Genomic DNA, 22,702 nt, shown 5'->3' with positions numbered 1-22,702 from the left:
AAATAACCTGAGGATTAATTTAAAGGGCCCAGCTGCTAGGTCAACCCGGCATGAGAGTAAATAATACCCAAATGATGGTTTAATGAACCCTTGTTTGGGAAATCCTAACAACCCACCATGTTGGGTTATTCACGCAACCCAACTGGCTGGATCAAAATAACCCAACGTGTGTTCTGTTCGACATTCACCCAGCACTGGGTTACCAAATAATCCAAATTGGGTTGTTTTTAACCCCGCATGCTTTAGAGTGTAGAGAAGACATAGACAAGTCATAAACAAAACATAGACTTGATCACACAGGGACAAGAAATTGTGGCCAACTGAAAAGTATTTATTAATAAGTTTCTGTCCCAATGCTCCATTGCTAGCATCAGCCATGAAATATGATCACACAAACGTTTTCCCATTCGGTCAAACAAATAACTTTGGCTTATTACAAACGCGATATTGTAATCACAATCGTGTCCGGTGTGTGTGCCTGTTTGCAGAGATTTTAATGTTTTTTTATTTTTTTTACAGCTTTGACAGTGCTACTGACCATAGTGGTGGCGCGTGACTTCAATAGATTGCGCATGCAAATTCAGTGCACACAACATTCTATAATAGACTTGTGTTTTTTGATGTGTAAAATAGTGTTATTTGACGTGTATCGTTTGAGTATCTTTGGCAATCTGAAAAAAATTTATTCATACTTTTCTGTTCCACTAATAAAATTGATGTGTACTTTTGTTTTACAGAAACATACACTGGTGCAAATTATACCTCGGTGATAAATATGACAAACTCTGAGCTATGTGTTGCTTATCAGCCATTTCTAGCATCAGCCATTAAAGATGCTCGCACAAATGGTTTCCCATTCGGTCGAACAAATAACTTTGGCTTATCGGGATCTATATGTGGACTAATTTAACTCTCGGACTCAAACATCTTCTTCCTGCCATCCATGCCAGACTTGTCTTCAATGTTCTGACGCCAGTCTCCAACATTACGCAGTTCCTTATCCTGCAATAGCAACATAGTCAAAGGTTCAGGGTTTAGAATTCACTAAATGGTGTCCATGAAACCTTGAGATAGAGTGGTAAAGGCAAATAAGGCGGCTTGTTTGTCACGTCACATAATCGTTCCAGCAGAAGTTGTTTGGCAGCAGTTCTATGGCCAATTTTAAGGCTTGCAGTAGAAGTTGTCCCTAACCACAGATCTACTGTAGATGACCCTTGACCCTTCCCCCAATCCTACTTACAGTAGGGGGATAAAAATATATCTCACTAATATATCTTAGTGGTTTGGGGCAACTCTATATAAATTCAATCAGCCTTCTTAACCTCTGCTTAGCTTATCTATGAACTCATTTCAGTAAGACCAACCTCTTACAATAGAACATAATAACAAGGCCTCAGGTTTGACAATAACAATGTCTCCCAATGGGTCACCTTGACACCCAGAACTAAAATCTTGTGTAATTGCGTCAGATGCTCGATGGGGGGGGGGGGGACGTGTTAGAAAATGTGCTAATGAGACAAGTTAAGTCTCCACCCCTCTAAACGGAATCTCTCAGACAATTTTCGGCAAGTCTATGGTCCAAATGTCCCCTCTCCTTCTGAAATTCGAAAGACTTCCGAAATTGTGATTTGTCTACATGATCAGCAGTGACTCAGAGTAAGTGCACCAGAACAAAGTTAGTCGATGAGACAACTCTACAATATACTGTTGTGTTATTGAACAGTTACACACCTCTTCTTTCACCTCCTTCTTTACTTGTTTCAGGTTGGCTCTCAGATCCATAGACACCTTGTGCTTAGAGCCCAGCAGAGCCTGGAGCATAGCATCAGCAGACATACGCACTTTCCTCAAAGTTGGCTTCTTGAACTTGCCCTTCAAGTCAATAACTTTAATGTTTAAATCTTCAATCTGGTCAATGGAAGAAGAGAACAACAACTGTCAACACATTGTTTCTACTGATGGAATGGATTTCAAGTTTTAGGAGGTGTGAGGGAAAGTGAATTTCGACATACCTCCTTGGTGGATTTGTTCACTTTGTTCTCCAGATCATATCTCTCCTCATCTATCACGTCAATCTTATGGTGTAACTCTTTCAAGAACTCCTGAGGTGATATCAACAAATATCAGACATCAATAATAATAATAATAATCAGCATCATCATCATAATGATAATACAACTACTAATATTATAATTATTTTTATTATCTAATAGTGAAAGCGTTATTCAACACGTTTGAATACAGCAACAAATGTTGTAATTATCTTTATACAAAGGCACATCCATCCACACCCCACTCCAAATATATTCAGGGTTAGACCAAACTTTGATTGTGGAGTGAAATACCACATTAAAGATGCACTCCATATATTTTTTTTTATCTTTCCTGTTGAAAACAATATCCCAAGTATATTTTCTTGACACAACTGCAAACTTCAATGAGTAGGGCATTCAAGGAGTTTGTCTGATGTGATGGCATCGGCCACCCCCCCCCCCCCTTGCTTGAGGAATATAATGTAATTATTAGATTAGTTGTTTGGTTTACCATTAACTGTTGAGTACCCCCTGGTAGGGACAGGGGAGGGCAGTTCTCTTCCATCCATCTTATTCTCTCCTGCTCATTCTCCTTTGCCTCTTCTTCCAGTAAGCCTTTAGCAATGGAGAGCATCAAGCTCTGGAGACAATGAAAAGCATGCAGGTTACACTTATGAAAAGCCTAGCCCGACCGGAATCAGGTAGACTTTTTTGTAAACAGGCTTTCATGTGTTCTCCAGTATAACCCTTGTATTTATGGTTGCTGACATAGCCGAAGGAAGCATGGGTGCTGGAGGTGCTGCATCACTCCCTGATTCATTGAAATAATTTGGGCAAAATTGTATAGTTTTTTAAATTAAAATTTGTATTACTCCTGTCTGTACAGACATAAATAAAATACTACACCACAGAGCATAATTTAGCCACAGAAGATCAAAAGCTTCTAAAAATAACTGTGGATTAAGTTTTATCACAAGCATTTACAGTCGGGAAGGCCGCAATTTGGGCAGCACGCACACAATATGGAACAGATTATTACGTTGTGGCCATAAACATATAATCCATAGAAGGGTTTTGGAACCTCTAACCCTGGAAATTTGATGGTTAAACTCATGGGTGAGATAGCAATGGCTGTCAGTCCTGACTTGAATGGGAACTGCTATCTACGGATTATATTTCTATGGTTGGTTGCCACTGTCAGGCTATAGGCACGAGCGCATCAAACATCACCGGTGAGTAGCCTAGGCTTCATATTTACCATTGGGTGAGTCACTGCCACTGGAAAGTTTGTTTACTAGCCTAGGGTCTCTTCATTGGCCAGAGCTATTGTTTGAATTTAAGACCAGGTCGTTTTTATTACTCTCAGTTTGTCATATTCTGGTAATGTCATGTAAATGACGTAGAATTGCATGGAATTAGTTTATAAAAGGCCTTTTTTTCAGACACAAAAAACGCCTCAACTGTATTTGCAATTTATTATAAATTGCAAATGTAATTTATTGATAAAGGAGTTTTCACTCTCCCCCCCTCCCCCCACCAGCACCCCCAACTCAAAGCATGTTCCCATGGTTGCTACTGCAGTAAAAAAATTATAATAATGAAACAACGATTAACATCAGATATTTGAAAATGTTTACCTTCAGGTAATGCCGCCGACTCGAAGACATCTTTTTCCTGTGGAGGTATAATACATTGTTTGATTTTTTTAAAAAGGTTAAGGGAAAACTTGGACTGGGTCATTTATGTCATAATAAATGTTTGATCATAATCTTTGTTCGTTCTAAGTTACTCACTCTGACATCTTGGCGTTTCTTTAATTGCACACCCTGTGAAAAAAGAGAGGTCAATTATTCATAGTGATGGGCACTGATATGGAAAATTTGTATTGATATACAGTGCCTTTGGAAAGTATTCAGACCCCTTGATTTTCCACATTTTGTTAGGTTACATCCTTATTTTAAAATGTATTATATATATTTTTTCCACTCATCAATCTACACATACCTCATAATGACAAAGCAAAAACAGGTTTTAAGAATATTATGCAAATTCATAAGAAATTTAAACTGAAATATCACATTTACATAAGTATCCAGACCCTTTACTCAGTACTTTGTTCAAGCACCATTACAGCCTTTAAGTCTTCTTGGGTATGATTCTACAAGCTTGGCACACTTGTATTTGGGGACTTCCTCCCATTCATCTCTGCAGAGCCTCTCAAGCTCTGTCAGGTCGGCTGGGGAGCGTCACTGCACAACTATTTTTAGATCTCTCCATAGATGTTCAAACGGGTTCAAGTCCGGGCTGGGCCACTCCCTAAGCCACTTCTGCATAGTCTTGGTTGTTGTCCTGTTGGAAGGTGAACCTTCGCCCCAGTCTGAGGTCCGGAGCACTATGGAGCAAGTTTTCATCAAGGATCTCTCTGTACTTTGCTCCGTTCATCTTTCCCTCGATCCTGACTAGTTCCCAGTCCCTGCTGATGAAAAACATCACCACAGCATGATGCTGCCACCACCATGCTTCACCATAGGGATGGTGTCAGGTTTCCTCCAGACGTGACGCTTGGCATTCAGGCCAAAGAGTTCCATCTTGGTTTCATCAGACCGGAGAATCTTGTTTATCCTGGTCTGAGAGTCCTTTAGGTACCTTTTGGCAAACTCCAAGCGGGCTGTCATGTACCTTTTGCTGAGGAGTGGCTTCCGTCTGACCACTCTACCATAAAGGCCTGATTAGTGGAGTGCTGCAGAAATAGTTGTCCTTCTGGACTGTTCTCCCATCTCCACAGAGGAACTCTGGAGCTCTTTCAAAGTGACCATCGGGTTCGTGGTCACCTCCCTGACCAAGGCCCTTCTCCCACGATTGCTCAGTTTGGCTGGCCGGCCATCTCAGTCTTGGTGGTTCCAAACTTCTTCAATTTAAGAATGATGGAGGCAACTGTGTTCTTGGGGACCTTCACTGCTGCAGACATTTTTTGGTACCCTTCCCCAGATCTGTGCCTCCACACAATCCTGTCACTGAGCTCTACGGACAATTCCTTCGACCTCATGGTTTGGTTTTTGCTCTGACGTGGACTGTCAACTGTGGGACCTTATATAGACAGGTGTGTGCCTTATCAAATAATGTCCATTCAATTGACTTTACCACAGGTGGACTCCAATCAAAGTGTGGAAAAAATCTCAAGGATGATCAATGGAAACAGGATGCACCTGAGATCAATTTTGTGTCTCATAGCAAAGGGTCTGAATACTTATGTAAATAAGGTATATCATTTTTTTTCTTCTAAAAACCGATTTTCGCTTTGTCATTATTCGGTATTGTGTGCAGATTGATTGTGTGTAAAATATTTAATCCATTAGAATAAGGCTGTAACGTGACAAAATGTGTAAATAGTCAAGCGGTCTGAATACTTTCCGAATGTACCGTAAGTTGCAGTTTAAATTATATCATATCAGATTTATAAATAACATTGCAATAGTGGCATGCATTCAGGGTAGGCAGGGCGTACCCATGTGATAATCAAATTCAAAAAGCTGTTATGCTATTTAATGTTTTTTTCCTCAATGATTCTGGTGATTTTATGCTCAAAATCTCAAAATTGTCTAAAACTGCATCAAAACCTGAGTAAAGGCACCAGGGTATTCATGCCATTCTATCCATCCATTCAAATCCATTAGAATCCTCGACGCAAGATCTTATCTGACTCCAGTCACTGTTAATAGACAGGGTCAGCATGGGCATCATTGCTTTGCCTTGCTTGAAGTAGCTTAAATCGAGACGATTATATATTTTGAGATACATATTGCATCAACATGTTGTCTGGGTTTTGTACTGGAGTATGCTGTCCAGAGGCAACCACCATGACACCATCTCCTTCAATGCTAGCTGTTGGCAGGTGAACAGAGTGAGAACTGGACTGTCCATTTGTGTAATGGCTGTCTGTGGTGGAAGAAGGTGAGGACCAAGGTGCAGCGTGGTACGTGTTAATATTTCCTTTAATAAACTGAACAAGCGAATACACGAAAACCGAAACAGTCGTGTATGGTGCAAACACTGAAACGGAAAACAACTACCCACAAACCATAGTGGGAAAACAGGCTGCCTAAGTATGGTTCTCAATCAGAGACAACGATTGACAGCTGCCTCTGATTGGGAACCATACCAGGCCAAACACATAGAAATATAACACACAGAACCAAAACACAGAATGCCCACCACAACTCACGCCCTGACCAAATTAAAATAGAGACATAAAAAAGGAACTAAGGTCAGGACGTGACAATTTGTCTGAAATGTCATTACCATTTAAAACTTGTTACCCAGACATTTACACATCTTTCACATTTACTTTTATTTTGTGGACGTATGGAATGGAAATAACTTTGTGTTAGTGTCAAGAGTGAACCTTGTATTTGCTTTCACAAAGTGGAGAGAGTTTACTTGCTAGCTAGCTAAGGGATTCAATACCGGATGGCTGAAAAGGTAAGAGATAGCTATATTTTGCTAAATAAAGTGATATGTTGTGTTTGCTATGTTGTTAAAAATATGTATGTGAGTGTGATAGCTACTATGGATTACTTGTTTTGATTGTTGTTTTCAAACTACACTAGCAGCCAGCTAGCTCGGGTAGCAAGTGTAGCTAGCTTGTATTTAAAACAATTATGACAAAGTGAAAACATGCTTTTAGAAATGTTTGCAAATGTATTGAAAATGAAATACAGAAATATCTAATTTACATACAGTTCCAGTCAAAAGTATGGACACAACTACTCATTCAAGGGTTTTTGTATGTTTTTACTGTGTTCTACATTGTAGAATACTAATTCAGACACCAAAACTATGACATAACACATATGGAATCATGTAGTTACCAAAAAAGTGTTAAATACATCAAAATATATTTTATATTTGAGAATCTTCAAAGTAGCCACCGCTTGCCTTTGCACACTCTTGCCATTCTCTCAACCAGCTTCATGAGGTAGTCTTTTTTATTTTATTTTTTATTTAACCTTTATTTAAGTCACCTGGAATTCATTTAAATTAACAGGTGTTCATGGCTGAAAGTTAATTTGTGGAATTTCTTTCCTTCTTAACGTGTTTGAGCCAATCAGTTGTGTTGTGACAAGGTTGGTGGTGGTATACAGAAGATAGGCCGATTTGATAAAAGTCCACATTATGGCAAAAACAGCTCAAATAAGCAAAGAGAAACAACAGTCCAACATTACTTTAAGGCATGAAGGTCAGACAATATGGAACATTTCAAGAACTCAGTTTCTTCAACTGGAGGACCACCACAGGAAAGGAAGACCCAGAGGATAAGTTCATTAGAATTACCAGCCTCAGAAATTGCAGCCCAAAAACATTTTTTCACAGAGTTTAAGTAAATAGACACATCTCAACATCAACTGTTCAGAGGAGACTGCGTGAATCAGGCCTTCATGATCGAACTGCTGTAAAGAAACCAATACTAAAGGACACCAATAATAAGATGAGATGAATGGATGATCTCCGCATGTGTGGTTCCCACCCTGAAGCATGGAGGAGGAGGTGTGATGGTATGTGGGTGCTTTGCTGGTGACACTGTCAGTGATTTATTTAGAATTCAAGGCACATTTAAACAGCATGGAATTCTGCTGCGATACGCCATCCCACCTGGTTTGCGCTTGGTGGGACTATTATTTGTTTTTCAACAGGACAATAATGCAAAACACACCTCCAGGCTGTGTAAGGGCTATTTGACCAAGAACAAGAGTGATGGTGCTGCATCAGATGACCTGGCCTCCACAATCACCTGACCTCAAACCAATTGAGATGGTTTGGGATTAGTTGAACCGCAGAGTGAAGGAAAAGCAGCCAACAAGTGCTCAGCATATGTGGGAACTCCTTCAAGACTGTTGGAAAAGCATTCCTCATGAAGCTGGATGAGAGAATGCCAAGAATATGCAAAGCTGTCATCAAGGCAAATGGTGGCTGCTTTGAAGAATCTCAAAGGTAACATATATTTTGATTTGTTTAACACTGTTTTGGTTACTACATGATTCCATGTGTGTTATTTCACAGTGTTGATGTCTTCGCTATTCTTCTACAATGTAGAAAATAGTAAAAAAAAAAATGAAAATCCCTTGAATGAGTAGGTACTGTAAGTATTCACACCCCTGAGTCAATACTTTGTAGAAACACCTTTGGCAGTGATTACAGCTTTGAGTCTTTCTGGGTCAGTCTGTAAGTGCTTTTCACACCTGGATTGTGCAACATTTGCCTATTATTCTTTTCAATATGTTTCAAGCTCTGTCAAATTGGTTGTTGATCATTGCTAGACAACCATTTTCAGGTCTTGCCATAGATTTTCAAGGAGATTTACGTCAAGACTGTAATTTGTCCTGCTGAAAGGTGAATTTATCTCCCAGTGTCTGATGGAAAACACACTGAACCAGGTTTTCCTATAGGATTTTTCCTGTGCTTAGCTCCATTCAGTTGTTTTATTATCCTGAAAACCCCCACAGTCCTTAATGATTACAAGCACATCCATAACATGATGCAGCCACCACTATGCTTGAAAATATGGAGAGTGGTACTCAGTAATGTGTTGTATTGGATTTGCCCCAAACATAACACTTTGTAATCATTATTACTTTAAAGTGCCTTGTTGCAAACATGTTTTGGAATATTTATATTATGTACAGGCTTCCTTCTTTTCACTGCAATGTTGTTGATCTATCATCATGGCCTCATGGTGAAATCCCTAAGTGGTTTCCTTCCTTTCTGATAACTAAACACCTGTATCTTTGTAGTGACTGGGTATACGGACATATATTTTGTTTGCAAATAAATTCATTAAAAAATTCTACAATGTGATTTTCTGGATTTTTTTTCTTATTTTGTCTGTCATAGTTGAAGTGTACCTATGATGAAAATTACAGGCCTCATCTTTTTAAGTGGGAGAACTTGCACAATTGGTGGCTGACTAAATACTTTTTTGCCCCACTGTATTACCTCAATTACCTTGACTAACCTGTGCCCCCGCACATTGACTCTGTACTGGTACCCCTGTATGTAGCCTAGCTAATGTTACTTTATTGTTGCTCTTTAATTGTTGTTTTTCTATTTTCTTCATTCTTATTTGTATTTATTTGTTTACTTCAGTTTGTTTAGTAAATACTTTCTCAACACTTATTTTTCTTAAAACTGCATTGTTGGTTAAGGGCTTGTAAGTAAGCATTTCAATGTAAGGACTACACCTGTTTTATTCAGCGTATGTGACAAATAAGATTTTATTTTATTACGATATACCCATTTCATATCGATACCAATATTATATCGAATTATTGATATTGTTGCCCACCACAAATTATTTTATATACATTTCTAACTAATTTAGTACATTACTTGCCAATGAGAAATTACCAGTTTTTTTTCCCATTGCTGCACTTGAAAGTGGGACATTTCAAATCTTGTCTGTATCATGAATTAGTTTTTGATTTCCTTGGCAACTTTTTGTTATAAACTACCTGGTTTTGTTTTACAGTGTAAAAAAATAAGAATTACAATTCACAATTATGTCAACTTATGTGATGTACCTACAATGGTTAAAGGTCTTAACTTTTCACATATTCTAAAGATTATCAAACTATCAAATTGTTTGTGTTTTCCATTCCTGTTCAGATTAACGTTGATGGAACGTGGGAGGATACCACATCCCAAAAATAATTACACGACTGTGTTCACCTAACCTAAACAGATGTACCAATTAACCTCTCCCGGAATCTCTTAAGGAGGATTGTGCAGTAGTCATGCCAAGTTGAGTCACCTAGGAATGTCCCTATACAGTGGATTCTGCCATAAGTGTTCTGCTAAGGGGAAACACTATAGCCTACCAATGCAAGTGAGGGCCATTTGGCCCTGGAAAAAAACAGCAGGGTCTAAATTAGGCTAAATATATGAGAACCAGCTGTTATCCATGAGAAGTGCCGTAATGGAAGGCTGAGAGATTATCAACAACCTGATACCACCTCTGTTGATGCCCACCTTACCCTCTAGAACATCTCTGGGATGGCAGAGATGTTCCACACCATCTGACATAAAGGTTCCCCTGCCTGCAACAGACCAATGAGACCACTCCAGTGCTTCAAGACTTACAACTACTTTGAGTTGGCGTTTAAACACCTGTGGTCAGAACTGATGTCAAATACCACAATAAAAGCCCCTGGATAAATCTGCTAAACCTAAATATCCTATAAACATGTATTGTGAATTTGATAATCCCAGTGCTTTCGTAAATTATTAGATGTGCCTTTGGCTCTTCTTCTTTGGCAGATGGTGCCATGGACAGTGACTATCCTCAGTAAAAATCAAAGAGGCTTATCAGCTGGGTAAGTTTGAAAAGGAAACTTCTTTCAAAGATGGTCATCATCGGTGACATTGATATCAGTGAAAAACATATCTAATTCCTCAAAATATACATAAAAAGTAGATCTGTGTTCTCCTTGTAATGAACATGAGGGGAGACAGAGTGCTGGTTTCAAGCACAGTGCACAGCAAATGTTTTTTGCAAAGGACCACAGGATGATGCAGGTAGCTGGGTCCAGGAACAGGCAGAATGTCATACACAGGGGGTCCAAAAGGGCAACAGTACAGGCAGGGAAAAGGCTAGTAAGTAGTCCGGGAGATCAGGCAATGGGTAGAGAACAGGATATCCAGCTAAAGCACAGGCAGGGAATAGGCAAAAAGCATCGTTAATCAGGCAGGCAAAACTATCATACACGGGAGGTGTGCATCATGGGCAACCCAGAGCGCTGAACGACATGTGTCACGAAACAAACAATACCTCACAGTGACGGGGTGCAAAGAACTGAACTAAATAGTGTGATACTATTTAGGTGTGTGAACAGGTGATTGAACAGGTGTGTGAACAGGTGATTAGAATTCAGGTGATTGGGATCTGGAGAGTGAGCTGCGTTCAGGGGATCCAGGTATTTGAGAGTGTGAGCTGGAAAGTGAGCTGCGTTCAGGGGATCTACGTGTTTGAGTGTGTGATTTGGAAGCAGGCGTTACACTCCTGACCAAAAGGGAACTCTTCTTGTCGTACTTTGGATATGTACACATCTTTAGAAAAACATTATTTGAGGATATTGCATACTAAAACGTATCAACGCATGTGATAAAAAAAGATTTCTGTGACATGAGTGTTGGTATCATTACATATACATAAAACCATGGAATATCAACATGCAGCCTTCAATGCTTGAAGTTAACTTCACACTTGATTAAACACTGATATACAAATGCAGTGACTTCATTCAGCGCACAAAGACATGTTTAGAAAGCTGACAATCACTGTATCACATTGCAATGGCAGGACAAAAGTCTTAACTGATATCACCTCTGTGATAACATAGTATAATCCTCTATGATCTCCTTTATTATGCGAACCCAATTAATCAACCTGAGGTAGCTGCTTTACCACGGTAACATGGCTTCCCATCCCCACCATCAACATAACCATCCTCAAGTTTGAAATACTCCAGCCCGAGCCTTCATCTTTAAAGTATTAGTTAAATCAAAATAGTTTGTGTTGACACCAAGATAAACACTGGGGGTATTATCCATCAATTATACAGTATGTGTCATGTTTCAGCACTTTGTCGGACCGCATATCAAGGCAGGTGACTGTATGAACATAGCCCACCTATATCTCCGCAATATTGGTTGGATTACCTCTTGTTTACCTCTTTACCTCAGAAATGGACATGGTGTTGATATTAGCAATGTCAAACGGCCCCCATAAACAGCATCTAAGTCGAGAACAACTGAGACACACCTTCCTGTAATGTAGAAAGTGCTGGATCTCTCTTTCACAAATGTTTGCAAGGTACTTCAATAAAAACATGCTGTCATCATAAACATTTGGGCAATAAATCTGCTTGAAACAACAACTCCGACAGAATTCAAGAAAGCAACACTACAAAAGCCTCCAGGTCCAAACAGATGCATTAAGTCCAAAACCCCCAATATAAAGCTAACATAAACCAGCACCAATGGATTTAAAACTAGGAAACAGAAAACGACTAAATGAATAGATCCAACCAATTCACCAGCAGAGCAGGCTGAAAGAATAGCAGTTCTTACCTAAGAGCTAAGTAGGAAGAGGAGAGCGACAGATTTTGGCAGAGGGATAGGTGAGACTGGCAAGTGGCTACAGCAGCAGATGGAATTATAAGATGGTATATATTGCATTCCCCAATGGCCAAGGAAATCCAATCTTTCTGTTTATGGAAGTAAATTCATCCACGGGCCAATAGGCTGGCAAGCAAGAACCCCCTCCTTCACACTTTCCTTTAGACAACAGCCTTATTTAGTACTTCCTTTTTGATTGGTTGTGGGTATCTTGGTTTACTACTGCCAGTTAGATAGGCACCTTCGCTTAGAAAGTGTGAAGAATTGAGAGATCGGTTTAGAGTTGCTAGTGTGTTTGATAGGGAGATTTAGAAAAACATGTCAACAAAGAAGTGGCGGTGTGATATGGAAGTGTACCACCACCAGTTTAAGCAGGGAGAAGAAAAGAGGGAAAGGAGGGAACACTCAGTGATGAACGTTAAGGAGACGGCAGGTGTAAGTGTGACGTGATAAAAGGTCCCAGTGAATTTGTTTTGTCTGCATAGTGAAGGAGACTGTTCAGGAAGCTGTTAATCAAGTGACCATAGACTTATAATGATCAAGAACTGACAACAGTGTGGCCTACAGTGCAAGCTACTGTAGAGAAAGAGTGAGCAGTTAATGGTGACGAAATATATACTGAAGAAAAATATGAACCCAACATGTAAAGGGTTGGTCCCATGTTTCATGAGCTGAAATAAAAGTTCCCAGAAATGTTCCATACATGCAAAAAGCTTATTTTCTCTCATATGTTATGCACAAATTTACATCCCTGTTAGTGAGCATTTCTCCTTCGCCAAGATAATCCAGCCACCTGACAGGTGTGGCATATCAAGAAGCTGATTAAAAGCATGATCACTGCACAGGTGCACCTTGTGCTGAAGACAATAAAAGGCAACTCTAAAATGTGCAGTTTTGTCACACAACACAATGCTACAGATGTCTCACATTTTGGGAGCGTGCAATTGGCATGTTGAATGCAGGAATATCCACCAGAGCTATCGGCAGAAAATGTTATGTTCATTTCTCAACTATAAGCCGCCGCCGTCGTTTTATAGAATTTGTCAGTACGTCCAACCGGCCTCACAACTGCAGACCAACTGTAACCACGCCAGTCCAGGCTTCTTCACCTGTGGGATTGTCTGAGGGAGGTGGGGGAGGGGTGTTGAGGAGTATTTCTGTCTGTAATAAAGCCCTTTTGTGGAGGAAAAAAATAATTCTGATAAGCTGGGCCTGGCTCCCCAGTGGGTGGGCCTGTCCCCCAACTGGGTGGGCCTACAGTATGCCCTCCCAGGTCCACCCATGGCTGTGCCCCTTTCCAGTCATTAGGGCCTAATGAATTAATTTTAATTTACAGATTTTTTTCTATGAGCTGTAAACTCAGTAAAATCTTATGAAAGTGTTTATTTATATTTTTGTTCAGTATATAACAGCATCGTGCTTGGGCTTTTCTTCCAGAACTTATCGGGTTGAGGTGGCGCTGAGCAGTGTTCATCCTAAACAGAGAACAGCACTGAGAAAAAGGGTTCATTCGAACAGAAGAAAGTATTGTATGATTTGATAAAGTGTATGATGTTAGCTAAGGAGCTGTTTATTTTAGACAGCCAGACTACGTTGAATCCAACACTGTGTTGCAATGGGAATATAGCAGTCAATACAAACTGAGTACCATGTGCATACAAAATAATCATGGGTAAAAAATATATATAAAAAAATAAGAATAAATGTAAATCAATCATGTCCTGCAGTCTTAAAGTGATTCATTAATCTATGAGTAGGAATATGGGATTGGTGACCTCATGTACTGTTCAGTTCTAGACTTCGGTATACAAATCCCCGATTGTATGTAAAAAGGGTCTTTTTGCTAATGGGTTGGACAGACAAGTTAGTGAAGACAGCAGCCTCAGCATGCAATCAGGGTATGGGGGAGATAGAAGGGAAGGAAGAGAAGAGAGGAAAACCGTAAGGGAAATGTAGCACCACTGAGCGCCAGAAAGGGAGGACCCCGGGGTGGTGGAATGATGAAAGGGAGAGCTGAAGTCATGCCGGTTATAGAAGTCATGGAGGCTGGTGACAGACAGGCCACAGCAGAGGTTGTGTTTTCCCTGAGTGTGTGGGATAAGGCTAATAATACTGTGATAGGGTCAAGGTTAGGAAGCCCCCCCCCCCCTCTACAGAAATGTGTATTGTCATCAAGATGCAATTTCAAATCAAATCAAATGTATTTGTCACATGCGCCGAAGGTTTAGACCTTACCGTGAAATGCTTCCTTACAAGCCCTTAACCAACAAGGAAGTTTTAAGAAAATAGAGTTAAGAAAAAATATTTACTATATAAACTAAAGAAGAAGAAAAAAAAGTTACATCATAAAATAACAATAATGAGGCTACATTGACTCCGTACCGGTACCGAGTCATTGTGCGGGGATACAGGTTAGTCGAGGTAATTTCTAAATGTAGGTAGGGGTAAAGTGACTATGCATAGCGAGTAAGTGCAGTGTAAAAACAAAGGGGTGGGAATGTCAATGCAAATAGTCCGGAGGCCATTTGATTACTTGTTCAGCAGTCAAATGGCTTGTGGCTAGAAGCTGTTAAGGTGCCTTTTGGACCTAAACTTGGCACTCTGGTACCTCTTGCAGTGCGGTAGCAGAGAGGAAAGTCTATGACTTGGGTGACTGGAGTCTTTGGCTATTTTTTGGGCCTTCCTCTGACACCGCCTAGTATATAGGTCCTGGATAGCAGGAAGCTTGGTTCCAGTGATGTACATGGCTGTACGCACTACCCTCTGTAGTGGCTTACAGTCGGATGCCGAGCATTTGCAATACCAGGAGATAGTGCAACTGGTCAGGATGCTCTAGATGGTGCAGCTACAGAACTTTTGGAGGATCTGGGGACCCCTGCTAAATATTTTAAGTCTCCTGAGGGTTAAAAGGCATTGTCGTACCCGTTTCATTACTTTCTTGGTGTGTTTGGACTATGATAGTTTGTTGTTGATGTGGACATCAAGGAACTTGAAACTTTCGACCTGCTCCACTACAGCCCCGTCGAGGTGAATGGGGTGCGTGTTCAGTCCCTCTTTTCCTGTAGTCCACAATCATCTCCTTTGTCTTGCCTACGTTAAGGGAGAGGTTTTTTTTTTCTTTCTCTGACCTCCTCCCTATAGGCTGTCTCTTCATTGTCGGTAATCAAGCCTACCAGTGTTGTGTCATCTGCAAACTTAATGATGGTGCTGGAGTCGTACTTGGCGACTCCAACAGGGGACTAAGCACACCCCTGAGGGACCCCCGTGTTGAGGATCAGCATGCCAGATGTGTTGTTACCTACCCTTACCATCTGGCGGCGGCCCATCAGGAATTCTAGGATCCAGTTGCAGAAGGAGGTGTTAAATCCCACTGCCCTTAGCTTAGTGATGAGCTTTGAGGGCACTATGGTGTTGAACGATGAGCTTTATTCATAAACAGCATTCTCATGTAAAGTGCCTTGCGAAAGTATTCGGCCCCCTTGAACTTTGTGACCTTTTGCCACATTTCAGGCTTCAAACATAAAGATATAAAACTGTATTTTTTTGTGAAGAATCAACAACAAGTGGGACACAATCATGAAGTGGAACGACATTTACTGGATATTTCAAACTTTTTTAACAAATTAAAAACTGAAAAATTGGGCGTGCAAAATTATTCAGCCCCCTTAAATTAATACTTTGTAGCGTCACCTTTTGCTGCGATTACAGCTGTAAGTCGCTTGGGGTATGTCTCTATCAGTTTTGCACATCGAGAGACTGACATTTTTTCCCATTCCTTCTTGCAAAACAGCTCGAGCTCAGTGAGGTTGGATGGAGAGCATTTGTGAACAGCAGTTTTCAGTTCTTTACACATATTCTCGATTGGATTCAGGTCTGGACTTTGACTTGGCCATTCTAACACCTGGATATGTTTATTTTTGAACCATTCCATTGTAGATTTTGCTTTATGTTTTGGATCATTGTCTTGTTGGAAGATAAAAAAATCCGTCCCAGTCTCAGGTCTTTTGCAGACTCCATCAGGTTTTCTTCCAGAATGGTCCTGTATTTGGCTCCATCCATCTTCCCATCAATTTTAACCATCTTCCCTGTCCCTGCTGAAGAAAAGCAGGCCCAAACCATGATGCTGCCACCACCATGTTTGACAGTGGGGATGGTGTGTTCAGGGTGATGAGCTGTGTTGCTTTTACGCCAAACATAACATTTTGCATTGTTGCCAAAAAGTTCAATTTTGGTTTCATCTGACCAGAGCACCTTCTTCCACATGTTTGGTGTGTCTCCCAGGTGGCTTGTGGCAAACTTTAAACGACACTTTTTATGGATATCTTTAAGAAATGGCTTTCTTCTTGCCACTCTTCCATAAAGGCCAGATTTGTGCAATATACGACTGATTGTTGTCCTATGGACAGAGTCTCCCACCTCAGCTGTAGATCTCTGCAGTTCATCCAGAGTGATCATGGGCCTCTTGGCTGCATCTCTGATCAGTCTTCTCCTTGTATGAGCTGAAAGTTTAGAGGGACGGCCAGGTCTTGGTAGATTTGCAGTGGTCTTATACTCCTTTCATTTCAATATTATCGCTTGCACAGTGCTCCTTGGGATGTTTAAAGCTTGGGAAATCTTTTTGTATCCAAATCCGGCTTTAAACTTCTTCACAACAGTATCTCGGACCTGCCTGGTGTGTTCCTTGTTCTTCATGATGCTCTCTGTGCTTTTAACGGACCTCTGAGACTATCACAGTGCAGGTGCATTTATACGGAGACTTGATTACACACAGGTGGATTGTATTTATCATCATTAGTCATTTAGGTCAACATTGGATCATTCAGAGATCCTCACTGAACTTCTGGAGAGAGTTTGCTGCACTGAAAGTAAAGGGGCTGAATAATTTTACACGCCCAATTTTTCAGTTTTTGATTTGTTAAAAAAGTTTGAAATATCCAATAAATGTCGTTCCACTTCATGATTGTGTCCCACTTGTTGTTGATTCTTCACAAAAAAATACAGTTTTATATCTTTATGTTTGAAGCCTGAAATGTGGCAAAAGGTCGCCGAATACTTTCGCAATGCACTGTAGGTGTACCTTTTGTCCAGATGGGAACAGGTAGTGTGGAGTGTGATTGAGATTGCGTCACCTAAGGATCTGTTGGGGCGGTATGTAAATTGGAGTGGGTCTAGGGTTTCCTGGATGAAATTGTTGATGTGAGCCATGACCAGCCTTTCAAAGCACTATATGACGTGTGTGCTAAGGGGCGGTAGTCATTTAGGCAGGTTACCTTTGCTTCCTTGTGCACATGAACTATGGTGGTCTGCTTGAAACATGCTGGTATTACAGACTCGGTCAGGGAGAGGTTGAAAATGTCAGTGAAGACACTGGTCAGAGCATGCTCTGAATACGCGTCCTGGTAATCCGTCTGGCCCTGCGGCCTTGCGAATGTTGACTTGTTTAAAGGTCTTGCTCACATTGTCTATGGACAGCGTGATCACACAGTTGTCCCGAACAGCTGGTGCTGTCATGCATGCCTCAGTGTTGCTCGCCTCGAGGTGAGCAAGAAAGCATTTAGCCCACCTGCTAGGCTTGCATGACTGGGCAGCTCGTGGACGGGTTTCCCTTTGTAGTCCTTATCCGTTTTCAAGCCCTGCCACATCCAACGAGCATCAGAGCTGGTGTAGTAGGATTCAATCTTAGTCCTTTATTGACGCTTTGCCTGTTTCATGGTTCGTCTGAGGGCTTAGCTGGATTTCTTATAAGCGTCCGGATTAGTGCTCCGCTCTTGTAAGCGGCAGCTCTAGCCTTCAGCTCGGTGCTGATGTTGCCTGTAATCCATGGCTCTGGTTGGAATATGTATGTATGGTCACGGTGGGGACGACGTCATCGATGCACTTATTAATGAAGCCGGACACTGAGGTGGTATACTCCTCAATGCCATTGGATGAATCCCGGAACATATTCCAGTCTGTGCTAGTAAAATAGTTCTGTAGTGTGGAGTCCGCGTCATCTGACCACCTCCGTATTGAGCGAGTCACTTGTACTTCCTGCTTTAGTTTTTGCTTGTAAGTATGAATCAAGAGATAGAATTATGGTCACATTTACCAAATGGAGGAAGAGGGAAAGCCTTGTAAGCGTCTTTGTGTGTGGAGTAAAGGTGGTCTAGAGTTGTTTTTCCTCTGGTTGCACGTGACATGCTTGTAGAAATGAGGTAAAACAGATTTAAGTTTGCCTGCACTAAAGTCCTCGGCCACTAGGAGCGCCGCTTCTGGATGAGCATTTTCTTGTTGGCTTATGGCCTTATACGGCTCGTTGAGTGCGGTTTGTAGTGGTAAATAGACAAAAAATATAGATTCTCTTGATAGATAGTGTGGTCTACAATGTATCATTAGGTACTTTACTTCAGGTGAGCAATAACTCGAGACTACCTTAATATTAGACATCGCGCACGAGCTGTTATTGACAAATAGACACAACCCCACCCCTCTTCTTACCAGACGTAGCTGTCCTGCCGATGCACGGAAAACCCAGTATGTATGTTGTCTGTGTCGTTGTTTAGTCACGACTCGGTGAAACATAAGATATTACAGTTTTTAATGTCCCTTTGATAGAATAGTCTTGAACGGAGCTCAGTTTATTCTCCAGTGAATGCAAGTTGGCCAATAGAACGGATGGTAAAGGCGGGTTACCCACTCGCCGACTAATTCTCACAAGGCACCCTGATATGCACCCCTGTATTTCTTATTTTCTTCATGCGAATGGCAGGGATTTGGGCCTTGTCTGGGAGCAGCATTATATACTTTGCGTCACACTCATTAAAGAAAAAAATCTTTGTCCAGTAATTGCTGTTCTGATATACAGAAGCTCTTTTTGGTCATAAGAGACAATAGCATCACATTATGTACAAAGTAAGTTACAAACAATGCAAAAAAAAACCACAAAATAGCACAATTGGTTTGGAACCCGTAAAACCACAGCCATACCCTCCGGCGCCATTCTTTAAATTTCTTAATGAATGTGGAATTTATAGTTGATTATCGCCACATGATAACTGCTGCCTGGCTCCTTTTTAAGCATTGGGTGTTGTGTGTGATTTTCTCCTCTTCAGAGAGCAGAATAAGAGTTTCCTTATACTGAATCTCAGACCTTGAAGCCCCTATTCTCTTTGTTTCCTAGGATTCCTTTTCCCTGAGTGTGCATTTGTTTGCATCACGACTGATATTGATGGGGGAATCCTAGATGAAATGAGCCTTATGTAAATACTGGGTTGTATTCACTAGACACCAAACAGAAGAAAATGGACTGAAATGGGTAGGAACTACCTTAACCGATAAGAAGCTATCCTTTTTGTTGCATAAACGTTTTGCTATGGAATGCACGAATGAAAACATTCCTGGGAACACTATCAAGCAAAAACCCATTCAGGTTTTTGTTTAAGCCTATACAGAACAATCCAGTCAAACAATATACATAATGGCAACAATGTATCAGGTATTTATTTTATATTTAGACCTACCAATACATTTGACTCTTAAAAACATGACACAGGAAATACATTTCTTCACATATTCTGGTTTTATGTTCAGTTCAGTCAGAACATTCTGGGCCACGATTATACAGTTCACCTAAGAACAAGTTGTAAAACCAAACAAGTTGAGAGACGACCCAAACACTCACCACAAGGGTCAAATTAACCTTCAATAACAGTTTATTTTTCAATATAGCATTTTCCCGTTGAAAATAATAAAACATCTGTCTAGATATAGCATGGCCTAAATTATATGGTGTGCAGAAGTGCACAAAATGTTCAATGACCACATCTAGGGTTGCAAAATTCTGGTAGCTTAAAAAATATGTTAAGGGTCCAAAACAGTTACAGCAATACAGAAATAACCAATTTACATAACTGTTTTATTTCATATTTCATTACGTCATGTATGCCAATAAAAAACATTGATAGCATCAATTAATAGACAGCATTGTATAGCATAAAAAACGTATTGATGCCCAACAACTGCATACAAAGTGTGCAAGTGTCACCGTACAGTACTCTGATAGCTATCATTCCACCCAAACGGGACACAAAGGAACAAAAATGTATTACCACCACTGCCGACGAAAATAAGTAATTCTAATACTACATCTCTGTCAGAGAAAATAGCAGTTGATGATCATTATTATATTTCAAAAGCATTAGATCAGAGGCATTTCACAAATAACGTACATTACTGTAGCAAGCCGCCCGTTTGAGTTTTTTAAACAGTAATGTAACCATTTTTGAAATCATATGAGCCTCTACACAATTTCCTCTGATAAAGTGCTGCTTCCCAATGTGATGTTACTTTGAGTTGATTTTGCAATTCAGACAGTGCTAAACTGGGCAACATTCAACCCTTGGGTTTTGCTTCAGCCTGTGGTGACTGAAGCAAGGTGATGAAACTCTAATCATAGACACAGTCACTACTGGCATATTCCCAGATAATTCAAATGATGGAAATATTACGATTAAACAAACTGCCCCTTCAAGGAGGAAATATTGGGACCAAATGAACTGATTCGAACACTAGAGCACAAGTTAGAGGCTCTGGTGCACAACTGAACAAGTGGACAAGTACATTAGAGTGTATAGTTTGAGAAACAGGCGCCTCACAAGTCCTAAACACCAGTCTCAACGTCATCAGTGAAAAAGCGACTCCGGGACACTGGCGTTCTAACTGGCACGGGCGCAATAAAACCGACCTGACACAGAGCTTCTTCAGATTGAAGACACGTCTAGAAAACATTTTTCCTCCATATTTAACACCTGTATACAGTAAAACATTTAATCTCTTTCCTCTTCTGAGAAACATCACCAAGTCATACATTCAAAGGGTTATAAGTGGGCAAATAAAGAAGAAACGTCCTCTCACTGTCAACTGCGTTTATTTTCAGCAAACTTAGCATGTGTAAATGTTTGTTTGAACAAAACAAGATCAAACAACTGAGACATATACTGAACAAGTTCCACAGACATGTGACTAACAGATATTTAATAATGTTTCCCTGAACAAAGAGGGGGTCAAAATTAGTCTCTGGGGTGGCAGTGCATCTCTTCCTCATGGACTGCACCAGATTTGCCAGTTCTTGCTGTGAGATGTTATCCCACTCTTCCACCAAAGCACCTGCAAGTACCCGGACAATTCTGGGGGGAATGGCCCTAGCCCTCACCCTCCGATCCAACAGGTCCCAGACGTGCTCAATGGGATTGAGATCCGTGCTCTTCGCTGGCCATGGCAGAACACTGATATTCCTGTCTTGCAGGAAATCATGCATACAACGAGCAGTATGGCTAGTGGCATTGTCATGCTGGAGGGTCATGTCAGGATGAGCCTGCAGGAAGGGTACCACATGAGGGAGGAGGATGTCTTCCCTGTAACGCACAGTGTTGAGATTGCTTGCAATGACAACAAGCTCAGTCCGATGATGCTGTGACACACCACCCCAGACCATGACGGACCTTCCACCTCCAAATCGATCCTGCTCCAGAGTACAGACCTCGCTCATTCCTTTGACGATGAACACGAATCCAACCATCACCCCTGGTGAGACAAAACAGCGACTCGTCAGCGAATAGCACTTTTTGCCAGTCCTGTCTGGTCCAGCGACGGTGGGTTTGTGCCCATAGGCGACGATGTTGCCGGTGATGTCTGGTAAGAACCTGCCTTACAACCAGCCTACAAGCCCTCAGTCCAGCCTCTCGCAGCCCATTGCGGACAGTCTGAGCACTGATGCAGGGATTGTGTGTTCCTGGTGTAACTCGGGTTGTTGTTGTTGCCATCCTATACCTGTCCCGCAGGTGTGATGTTCAGATGTACCGTTCCTGTGCCGGTGTTGCTACACGTGGTCTGCCACTGCGAGGACAATCAGCTGTCCGTCCTGTCTCCCTGTAGTGCTGTCTTAGGCGTCTCACAGTACGGACATTGCAATTTATTGCCCTGGCCACATCTGCAGTCCTCATGCCTCCTTGCAGCATGCCTAAGGCACGTTCACGCAGATGAGCAGGGACCCTGGGTATCTTTCTTTTGGTGTTTTCCAGAGTCAGTAAAAAGGCCTCTTAGTGACCTACATTTTCAGAACTGTGACCTTAATTGCCTACCGTCTTTAAGCTGTTAGTGTCTTAACGACTGTTCCACAGGTGCATGTTCATCAATTATTTATGGTTCATTGAACAAGCTTGGGAAAGAGTGTTTAAACCCTTTACAATGAAGATCTGTGAAGTTATTTGGATTTTTACAAATCATCTTTGAAAGACAGGGTCCTGAAAAAGAGATGTTTCTTTTTTTTGCTGAGTTTACATCAACTTGCATGTTCCGCAAGTAGGTGCAACATCAATATACCCAGTTGACAATGACAGAAAGAAATGCTGCCTTTAAAACAAATGTCCATAACAAATGATCCATTGAATGCCACGATTAGATTAGAAAAATAAAGATGGCCGAATTGCAGGGAGAAGAGGGAGTGAAGAGGAGGGGGAGGG

The 22,702-nt window shown here is 41.0% G+C and overlaps 1 protein-coding gene across 1 annotated transcript; it reads right to left on the bottom strand.

The window, feature by feature from the left end:
- Positions 1-310: 310 nt before the first annotated feature.
- Positions 311-12,338, bottom strand: LOC110492948 (troponin I, fast skeletal muscle). The gene is made up of 7 exons (XM_021567377.3): positions 12,156-12,338; positions 3,827-3,859; positions 3,671-3,707; positions 2,545-2,673; positions 2,013-2,102; positions 1,732-1,908; positions 311-1,002 (listed from the first exon to the last, which is right to left on the bottom strand). The coding sequence occupies exons 2-7, from the start codon at positions 3,832-3,834 to the stop codon at positions 907-909; spliced, it is 537 nt and encodes a 178-aa protein (XP_021423052.1). The 5' UTR covers positions 3,835-3,859; positions 12,156-12,338; the 3' UTR covers positions 311-906.
- Positions 12,339-22,702: the final 10,364 nt, after the last annotated feature.

The sequence above is a fragment of the Oncorhynchus mykiss genome, chromosome 2, assembly GCF_057628025.1.
Source record: "Oncorhynchus mykiss isolate SJ-2025 chromosome 2, ASM5762802v1, whole genome shotgun sequence".
NCBI lineage: Eukaryota > Metazoa > Chordata > Actinopteri > Salmoniformes > Salmonidae > Oncorhynchus > Oncorhynchus mykiss.
This window is presented reverse-complemented; position numbering and strand designations above follow the sequence as displayed.

Excerpts from the sequence above, each read along its gene's own strand:
- LOC110492948 (XM_021567377.3), bottom strand. Across the intron at positions 1,909-2,012 it reads TGAACAAATCCACCAAGGAG|ATTGAAGATTTAAACATTAA; the intron begins GTATGTCGAAAT and ends TCCATTGACCAG. Across the intron at positions 1,003-1,731 it reads AGAAGGAGGTGAAAGAAGAG|GATAAGGAACTGCGTAATGT; the intron begins GTGTGTAACTGT and ends TTGCTATTGCAG.